The 10,727-nt window shown below is 44.0% G+C and overlaps 1 protein-coding gene across 3 annotated transcripts in view; it reads left to right on the top strand.

Moving 5' to 3' along the window:
* The first annotated feature begins 1,418 nt into the window (after nt 1-1,418).
* The window catches only part of VEGFB (vascular endothelial growth factor B), a 50,810-nt gene continuing 41,501 nt past the window's right edge, over nt 1,419-10,727 (top strand). Inside the window, exons 1-3 of one of the 3 annotated variants that reach the window (XM_088480151.1) lie at nt 1,419-1,776; nt 2,046-2,161; nt 4,744-4,783. In XM_088480151.1, coding sequence (XP_088336277.1) covers nt 2,096-2,161; nt 4,744-4,783 — 106 coding nt within the window. In that variant the 5' untranslated portion in view covers nt 1,419-1,776; nt 2,046-2,095. Of the gene's footprint in view, nt 2,162-4,743; nt 4,784-10,727 lie in introns of all 3 variants that reach the window. The other 2 variants (XM_088480150.1, XM_088480149.1) reach the window with 2 other exon arrangements.

The following is a 10,727-nucleotide window of genomic DNA, read 5'->3' as shown; positions in this document are numbered from 1 at the left end:
TTTACAAAAGTGATTGGACATTGACAGCAAATAGATCAACAAGATTTTATTGATATCAGTACTTTGTAGGTCCACCACGTACAGTGATTACTGCAGACACCCTTCTTGGCAAACTGTCCACAAGTTCCTGGACAACAGCAGGCGGTATGTTTTGCCATTCCACCTTATGTACAGTGACCAACTGTGACACTGAAGGTCGAGTCGGCCTAGAACGCACCCGTCACTCCAATTCACCCCAGAGATTCTCATTGGGGTTAAGATCTGGACCGTGAGAATTTTCTGTATACTAGTCCAGCGTCGCCCTGGAAACATGACAGGTGGCATTGTGTCCTGATAAAAACATTTGTCGTTTCCGTAGTACTGCAAGTGCATGGGCCTCCCTGTGAAGTGTTCTTATCAAAACTGCAACGTTAGTGGCAATTTGGAGCTCGTGCAATGGTCAGCATTTCGCTTGCACGGTAGTGTCCAATCAATTTTGTCTACATAGTGCTTGTACATACACACATTTTGGTATACATGTCAAACTTATCTATTCTCCGGAATATCCAGGAGACTCTTGAGTTATCGAGAAGTCCCGTGGACTCCCGGAAAAATAGATTACCCACCTGCATCCTGCCCACTCCCTAGTGAGATGGTAGAGATATGGGCGCAACGATGCGATTCTCAGAGTATCACGTCATTTTGTTCCTGCGTCCGTCTTTAGCCTAATGACGATAGTGCGTGGACCCACCCCTCACAGTGGTTGACTGTATCTCCCTGCAAACCCTCTCGGAGGGGAATAATTCAAAGTTGGCAAGAATGATAAATGTGCAGTATGAAAATGCTTAATTTTTACACAAAAAATGGATTTGCATCCAACTCTAAATGAAACCCAATTTGTCCAACCACTAATATTACCTTATCATCATCTGTAAGCATATTTTATTACATGTCTGATAAGTAGTACAATAAATAGTATGAAATTATTTCTAGGTGTAGAGTTCCATTAAAACTGCGGCTATTAAATCTTTGGGTATTCTTGATTTCTACTTAAGAGATGACATGCAGAGCATGAATCTACATGGATGAGTGCTTAGCTCCTAATTAACTCTAGAGGGGATGCTCTGCAAACTGAAAGCATTTTTGGATGGTATAAAGGTATATACAATATTAATATGCTTAGATCCTGTAAAAATAAAATCTAGTTAAACTAAATCACACATGGCTAATGGTGCACATTACTGATTTATTACCTGGAGCACTTCTGCATATTTCCCACACATACATTGAATATGAGTCAGACATGACACACACAATGATCCACAAACAAATACAGTGAGACGTGTACACTAGGAGTAACTCTCTTTGCATAAGAACATACACACACACATGCACAATGACCAACACAGTGAGAATGTGCTGTGCTGTCTACTCCTAAACTCTGGAAACAGGGACAGGCTGAGAGTGTTCTGCTCTCCCTGCCCATACATACAGCACCTATCCTCCCTCTTATTTCATCTCTGTCTCTGACCTGTTCTTTCCCTCTCATCCACCCCCATTCTCAGCTTATCTGTCTATCTCTCCTACCTTTCTATGTGAAGAGTCAGGGTCCCTGGTGTCCTGCTTAGTACAAATCATCAGATAGAGACTGTTCAGAGAGAGAAGGGAGAATAGAGACAAAGGGGAGGAAAAGTGAAGGATACAGGGGGAGACAGAAGGGGACATAATGAGAGAGGAAGCAAAGAAAAGAGACAGGGTCAATACATACACATTCTTCTCTGACACGGGCAAATCCTGGTAAATTGTACTATTTTCTTTCTCTTTTTTTGGGAAAGAATGTTCTGTTTGCTTTGTGAAAGTTTACTTAGGTTGGGGGTGGCTGGATAGCGGTAACCCTTTGGAACTAAATAACTATTTCCCTGTTTCCCTCAGAGTCTCACCCTCCTCCCTCATCTCTTTCTGTCCTTCTCCCTCTCTTACCTTCTCTCTCTATTCATCAGACTGTGCATGTGAATGAATCTGCATATTAAAACCTCTCTGTCTGACCTCAACAATTGCCTGGTAAGATTTAGGATTGGCTTCAAAGGACTAGGACCCTGGATATCTCCTCTACAAGATGGACTGCGTGCTTGCCAGTTCTCTAATGTGGCTATCTGTTTTCCTGCACTGCATCCTGACTCCGGTAAGTTTTATACTCACTGGGGATTGACGAAGGAAAAAGATTAGATGCAGTGTATATAAGGATCAGAGGAGAAGTTAGAGGAGAAGTGTCACGGACTAATTGGGTAGGAATTAGTTTTACAGAAAATGGTAGGGGTTATAACTTATAGGAACACCTTCCTCTTGACCCTTCTCTGGAGGTAAGGTCTGTAACTTTTTTACCCAAATCCCTGTTCCTTTCCTTACAAATTGTCCTGTTTTGTTAAAGTGGATTCCACGGGCTTATACATGTCTAGCTCCTGTTCTTATAATCACAATCATCTTGTGCATTATTACATGGTGTAGAGTTAGGCAGAGCTTTGTGGTGCCTTGTTGGGTGTAACTTTATGACATGTACCCAAGTATTTGAACTCACAAAAAAAGTTTTGTTTTTTTAACTGAAAAAATAAATAAATCTTAGCTCATTCTTTTGCCATTAAAAATATTAGGAGGGTTTTTTAGGGCAAGGACACTTGTACCAGCATGAGATAATAAAGAGATTGTGGTGCAATAGGAGGTGTTGCATGGAGTAGTGATAATGTGCAAACAGAGGGGTTATAACGACCAGTTAGTTGTACTTGGCTAGCATTAATGTCTCACATGGGCTGGAAGGTTGTCCAGGACAGCAAGTTCTTGGTGGCTCCAAAGCCCTTGTTATACACATTCTGTTCTCTTCCATGAGTTTTCCTTTCTTGCCGCCATCACTGGACAAAAGCCAGGAGCAATGCCTTTTTAATTTCTTACCAAACACACAGCAAAGAATTTATCTGATCAGTGGCTGAGGCATTAATAGGGAGATCTGGATCAAGCATCTTCACTGTTGGGTGAATTTATCAAACTGTTCTGCAGATTATGCAATTCATTTTGCATTTGATGTGAAACTTCACACGTTATTTTGGCAGAATCCCTCTAAATGATACCACATAGCAGAATAATTTGCCCCTCCATCATCCCAGCTCTATTTGAAGACTATAAATTTAGCGAAATGTGGAATTGACAAATACAGTGTGGAATCTCTCTTCTCTGGAATAGCGAGGCAAGGCAAAATGCGTTGGTTTTATTGCCACAATTTTGATACTATATAAAATATCCTGTTTTGCCACAAATAGCGTTACAGCAGGTTACTGTTATTTGTTTTATTTTTTGTATTTAATAAAAACAAAAATGTACATAAATGAAAAATTTATATATTTGACACTAAGGTGTTTGTATAATCAAAATGTGACTGGTAATCATCAATATTGCCGCCATTATTCATGATATATACAGGAGTCAGATCTTCTATCTGGAATGCTTAGCACTAGAAGTTTTTCCAGATAATGTGTTTATTGATAAGTTGAAGCACCAATAACATATTTAAATATGACTCAATTCATAACTTACACCTCCATAACAGAAGCTGCATTCTTGGGTCCCCTAGTATTCTACAACACACCTCCATTTCTCTGGACAACTAGGTAGCGACTATCCCTGCCAGTCATCCCCCCCCCCCCCACACTGCCCACTCACGTTAACCCCACAAGACTTGAGGCTGTTAATGTTTGAAAGTTCTTTCCATTATTTCTATAATATTGTTAGACTTATTATTTTTTACACTGGCTTTTATATATTTTTAGAATTTTGCAGATCCTACATTATACAACTGTATTCTACATACTTTGTAATCCGCAAATAATTATACCACTATCACTAGAAAATGACATTGCCTTTGTTTTGGTACAGTGGCCAGCCCTTTGTAGTAATGGTAGGCACAAATGCTTGGTATCAGTGCATGTGTATATGACAATATCACTGTATATAGGCTATCATTGTCTCTGGTTGTCTGAGCTCCCTGGATAACATATTTTCAGCTAGCAGGTCCTAAAGCTGTTTATACACATACTACATATTTATAGGTAATATTTTAAATGCTCACACCATAAAAGTCACAGAGTATTAGCTTGGCAAGTTGAATGTTTGCAATAAAATATAACTGTTATTTGACATTAATGTGCTCTAACTCCATGAATAAATGATGGTTTAGTGATAATCACTCTCGTACATCTCTGAATAGCTTTGCAGCAGATTAATAGTAATTTGCAGCATTCATGTTGCTGTTGCACCATCGGCAGATAGTGGCAGGCTGTGTTGTAAATCACTAGGGCTTCAGCCTTTTATGTCACTACAACATTATCAGTGATCGCTACAAACCTTACAAAATACATCCACGCTCAACAGAATCCGTGTGATGTATCAGAGGGCAGATTTGTTGTGTACAAAATGACATTGCTGCAGACAGTCTGGCTACTGTGTGTTAAGATCATATCTGTAATAGGGGAAAAGTCCTGTGTTGTTTATAGAGGAAAGGGTATCAGATACAGGGAATAGACTGTGGGGGAAGGTGAGGGTTGAGAGGGTAAAGGGGCCACTTAGATACAGACAATGGCAGGATAAATAAATAATAAAAAACAAAGGCCATGAAGGAGAAGGGTGAGAGAGTACTTATATGTGTGCTATCTGTATTATGTTCTCAAGTGTCTGTTTTTCCACTGAATAAGAACCCTATTGCGTTTCTTCTTTTTGCAGCTCTCAGTGTCTCAAACTCCGCAGGCCCAGAAATTAGAAGGTATTATATACATATCTATCTATTTACTAACATACATCTGCCAGAACTATACCTTTATTTTACTTACGCAAGCGTTGAATTAATGTTGTATAACATACAGTATAGCTACATTGGTAGCAATCATTGTGTTATTTCTGCTTGCTTCCATTTATCTGTCATGTAATATACACAGATATCTGTCACTGCTGTCACTTCAACACTTTCACTTATCTGGTACTGTGACACACAAACATGTCACTTTAATGGTGATAAAACATTCATCTGTCACATACTGTTATCTGTGACACATAGGGACAGATGTTAGGGCGGAAGTAAATGCTTCTCTAGTGCTGTCAAGAAATGTCCTCATTGAGGCAAAATGATCACTTAAGTGTTTCCTGTCCGCCCCTGGATTGTTTTCCATAGTAATTAGTTTTCTGTTGTCACCACTTTATAGGAGTGTATAGGAAGTGGCTTCTTATACTGGGAATCTAATATTGCAGTCAGCCTCGGACCAGGATAAGATTAAAAACTAACATTTATTGTACATGCTTCTGAACTTTAGAGGTCTGCATCTTGGGGCAAAGGGTCCGGCCATGTCACTGAGCGAGTGTGGCCACAACCCCAGGGGCTTGCAGATCGCCTCTTGTCTAGTGGCGATCCCCCTCCTGTAAATCGTTAACCGCATGTTCGCACCAGTGAGAGGAGGAATGGAGGAACATAGCCCCCAACTCCCCAGCGATAGGGACAATGCAGTCCTGATTGTGACACAGAACCTTTAAATTATCACTGTCCCACTGAAATTGGGATGGTGGGGAGGTATGATTGTCCAAGGAATTAAACGTCTGCTACAGAGATGGTCACACATTGGCTCCAATGCTTTCAACAGAAGTAAACTGAGAAGGTAGTGTCTAAAAACAAAACTAAAAAGAAACCTGAAACATAAATACTCCTTCATTGGACACAATGGGTTTCATTCCCATACCCATTTTGTACTTTTAATAGTATTACAAAAACTGCTAATGAAAACAAGTATTTAGACAACAGTGAGTAAGGGCCCTAACTAACATAAATATCTTCTAGTAAACATTTATAATTAAATAGGTAATATTTTCCTTTTAGCAATGTAAATGTTGTAAAGGCCGGTATCCACTTATAGATATACAAACGAGAGCACGATTACGACATTGCTGTCGTGCTCTTGTTTGTATATCTAGTGATGTGCCTAGACTGAATGTTCACTCGTTCAGTCCAGGCACATCCCTCATCCCTGCACATGCTGAACCTGATGAGATCGTCAGGTTGACCAGCATGTACGGGAGATGTCGGATGTCAGAAGCGACCAGCGGGCACGCGCATCGCTGGCCGCTTCCGACCAAAACATGCCCGATGCATGTGCGATTTGCAAGCGATTGCACAATAACTAGGGGTGAGCGGGTTCGGATTTCTGAAATCCAAACCCCCCCGAGCCCCCCCGATCCGAGGCCGATCCGAGTCAGGCTCGACTTTTCCCGCCTGACTCAGATCTGAAATCGAGGCAAAACATCATCATCCCGCCTTCCGGGTCTCGCGGGTTTTGAATACTATATAAGGTACCCGCGTCGGCGCCATTTTCTCACTCGGCTGTGGACAGTGAAGAGGGAGGGTGGGAGTTAGGGCTGGCTGGGCTGTGTAGTGTAGAGTAGTGTTGTAGTGTAGTGTAGTGCAGTGCAGTGTAGTGTTGTGCTGTGCTGCGCTGTGCTGCTGCTGTCCATAGGGGCTGTGTCCACTACTTCAAAGTCCATAGGGGCTGGCTGGCCTGTGTTGTGCAGTCAGTTGTCCATAGGGGCTGTGTCCACTCCAAAGTCCTGTGCAGTGTCCCAGTCCTAAAGGGGTGCTGTAGTGTTGTCCAGGGGGTGCTCTGTCCGTCAGGGGTGCTCCCCCCAAGTGCTAAAAAAAAAAAAATATTTTTTCTGTGTTTGTGAATTGTGTGCACTGTGGCTGCACGTGCATCAACAAAGGAGCAGCGCCAAGCGTGCGCCCGTGTCCCATAAGTAAAAGTCCGGCTGGCTTGTCCGTTAAAGGGTGCTGTAACCCCCATAGGGCACTCCAAACAAAATAAAAAAATATATTTTTTTGTGTTTGTGAATTGTGTGCGCAGTAGCCGCACGTGCATCAACAAAGTAGTGCCAAGCGTGCGCCTGTGTCCCATAAGTAAAAGGCCGGTTGGCTTGTCCGTTAAAGGGTGCTGTAACCCCCAAAGGGCACTCCAAACAAAATAAAAAATTATATTTTTTTGTTTGTGAATTGTGTGCGCAGTAGCCGCACGTGCATCAACAAAGTAGTGCCAAGCGTGCGCTTGTGTCATAAGTAAAGGGCCAGCTGGCTTGACCGCTAAAGGGTGCTGTAACCCCCAAAGTACACTCCAAACCAAATAAAAAAATATTTTCTGTGTTTGTGAATTGTGTGCGCAGTAGCCGCACGTGCATCAACAAAGCAGTGCCAAGCGTGCGCCTGTGTCATAAGTAAAGGGCCGGCTGGCTTGTCCGTTAAAGGGTGCTGTAACCCCCAAAGTACACTCCAAACCAAATAAAAAAATATTTTCTGTGTTTGTGAATTGTGTGCGCAGTAGCCGCACGTGCATCAACAAAGTAGTGCCAAACGTGCGCCTGTGTCATAAGTAAAGGGCCGGCTGGCTTGTCCGTTAAAGGGTGCTGTAACCCCCAAAGTACACTCCAAACAAAATAAAAAAATATCTTTTTCTGTGTTTGTGAATTGTGTGCTCTGTGGCTGCACGTGCATCAACGAAGGAGCAGCGCCAAGCGTGCGCCTGTGTCCCATAAGTAAAAGGCCAGCTGGCTTGTCCGTTAAAGGGTGCTGTAACCCTCAAAGGGCACTCCAAACAAAATAAAAAATATATTTTTCTGTGTTTGTGAATTGTGTGCGCAGTAGCCGCACGTGCATCAACAAAGTAGTGCCAAGCGGGCGCCTGTGTCCCATAAGTAAAAGGCCAGCTGGATTGACCGCTAAAGGGTGCTGTAACCCCCAAAGGGCAGTCCAAACAGAATAAAAATTAATTTTCTGTGTTTGGTTTGTGAATTGTGTGCACTGTGGCTGCACGTGCATCAACAAAGGAGCAGCGCCAAGCATGCACCTGTGTCCCATAAGTAGAGGGCCGGCTGGCTCATTTCTTAAAGGGTGGTGTAACCCACAAAGTGCACTAGTCTCCAACAAAAATAAAAAATTATTTTCTGTGTTTGTGTGCGCCTTAGCCGCACGTATATATCAATATAACATAAATGGAGGACCAAACTTTCTCCGATAAAAATAAAATAGGGAAAGATCAAGAACCACTTCCTCCTAGTGCTGAAGCTGCTACCACTAGTCATGACATAGACGATAACATGCCATCAACGTCGTCTGCCAAGGTTGATGCCCAATGTCATAGTAGAGGGCACATACAATCCCAAATGACAAAGTTCAGGAAAATGACCTTGAAAAAAACATTTAAATCATCTGAAGAGAAACGTGAACTTGTCAATATGCCATTTACGACACGGAGTGGCAAGGAATGGCTAAGGTCTTTCCCTATGTTCATGACTAGTGGTTCAGCTTCACATGACGATGGAAGCCCTCCTCCCACTAAAAAAATCAAACAAGTTAAGCTGGCAAAAGCACATCGAAGAACTGTGCGTTCTAAGAAGATATCACAAATCCCCAAGGAGAGTCCAAGTGTGGTGGTGGTTGCGATGCCTGACCTTCCCAGCACTGGACGGGAAGAGGTGGCTCTTTCCACCATTTGCACGCCCCCTGCAAGTGCTGAAAGGAGCACCCACAGTCCACTTGCTGATATGCAAATTGAAGATGTCACTGTTGAAGTACAACAGGATGAGGATACTGGTGTAGCTGGCGCTGAGGAGGAAGTTGGCGAGAAGGATTCTGATGGTGATGTGGTTTGTTTAAATCAGGCTCCGGGGGAGACAGTTGTTGTCCGTGGGATGAAAAAGCCCATCACGGTCATGCCTGGGCAGAAGACCAAACATTCCACCTCTTTGGTCTGGCAATATTTCTATCCAAATCCGGACAACAACTGTCTTGCCATATGTACCATATGTAAAGGTGGAATAAGTAGGCGTAGGGACGTTAACCACCTAGGAGCATCCTCCCTTATACGGCACCTGCAGCGCGTTCATAAAAAGTTACTGTCAAGTTCAGAAACTTTGGCTAAGACCGTAAGCAGTCCAGGGACACCTAATCCCGTTGTCCTGTTGTATCCAAGCGCCTGCAAACCATCAACTCCCTCCTCGTCAATTTCCTCCTTAGTCAGGATCGGAAGTAGTCCTGCAGGCCATGTCACTGGCATGACTGACTCTCCTATCCGGGATTCCTCCGGAGGATCCTGCATTGCTACGTCTCCTGGCTGCCGCTGCTGCTGTTGCTGCTGCTGGGAGTCGTTCATCATCCCAGAGAGGAAGTAGGAACACCACTACTTTTACTAAACAATTGACCCTCCAACAGTCCTTAGCGAGGAGGATGAAGTACGACAGCAGTCATCCTGAAGCAAAACGTATAACTGAGGCCTTGACTGCTATGTTGGTGTTAGACGTCCGTCCGGTATCCGCCATTAGTGCAGTGGGATTTAGACAATTGATGGAGGTAGTGTGTCCCCGGTTCCAAATCCCGTCTAGATTCCACTTCACTAGGCAGGCGATACCGAGACTGTACAGAAATGTCAGAAAAAGTGTCCTCAGTGTCCTGAAAAATGCCGGGCAGACTAAGGACTATATGACTGTGACAGCCCACTGGGTAGATGTATCACCTTACGCAGCAACAGCAGCAGCGTCACCAGTAGCAGCATCTCAGAAACGCCAGCTCGTTCCAAGGCAGGGTACGCTGTGTATCACCGGTTTCAGTAAGAGGCACACCTTTTAGAGAAACTGAGGGAAATCATCGCCCAGTGGCTTACCCCACTTAGACTCTCCTGGGGATTTGTGATATCTGACAATGCCACCAATATTGTGCGGGCATTACATCTGGGCAAATTCCAGCACGTCCCAAGTTTTGCTCACACAATAAACTTGGTGGTGCAGAATTTTCTGAAAAGCGACAGGGGCGTGCAGGAGACGCTTTGGGTGGGCCAAAAAATTTCTGGCCACTTTCGCCATTCAGCGACTGCGTGCCGAAGACTGGAGCGCCAGCAAACACTCTTGAACCTGCCCCGCCATCACCTGAAGCTAGAGGTTGTGACGCGGTAGAACTCAACCCTCTATATGCTTCAGAGGATGGAGGAGCAGCAAAAGGCCATTCAAGCCTATACATCCACCTATGACATAGACAAAGGAGGGGGTATGCACCTGACTCAAGCGCAGTGGAGAATGATTTCCGTGTTGTGCAAGGTTCTCCAGCCCTTCGAACTTGCCACACGTGAAGTCAGTTCAGACACTGCCAGCTTGAGTCAGGTCATTCCCCTCATCAGGCTTTTGCAGAAGCAGCTGGAGAAAGTGAAGGAGGAGCTAAGACGGAGCAATTCCGCTCGGCATGTGGGACTTGTGGATGAAGCCCTTCATTCGCTTTGCCAGGATTCCAGGGTGGTCAATCTGTTGAAATCAGACCACTACATTTTGCCCACCGTGCTCGATCCTAGGTTTAAAGCCTATGTGGTGTCTCTCTTTCCGGCCGACACAAGCCTGCAGAGGTGCAAAGACCTGCTGGTGAACACACTGTCAGCTGAAGCGGAACGTGACACGTCAACAGCTCCTTCTTCATTTTCTCCCGCAACTGGGGCTGCCAGGAAAAAACTTAGGTATCCTAAGCAACCCGCTGGCAGTGATGCAGGGCAGGCAGGACCAAGTTTGGACATCTGGTCCGGACTGAAGGACCTGGCAACAATTTCTGACATTTCTACTGTCACTACATATGATACTGTCACCATTGACAGAATGGTGGAGGATTACATCGGTGACAGCATCCAAGTAGGCATGTCAGA

Source organism: Taudactylus pleione, unplaced genomic scaffold (assembly GCF_031769625.1).
Source record: "Taudactylus pleione unplaced genomic scaffold, aTauple2 ptg000250l, whole genome shotgun sequence".
NCBI classification, from domain to species: domain Eukaryota; kingdom Metazoa; phylum Chordata; class Amphibia; order Anura; family Myobatrachidae; genus Taudactylus; species Taudactylus pleione.
Note: the sequence above shows the minus strand (reverse complement) of the source record. Positions and strands in the feature narration are given on the sequence as shown.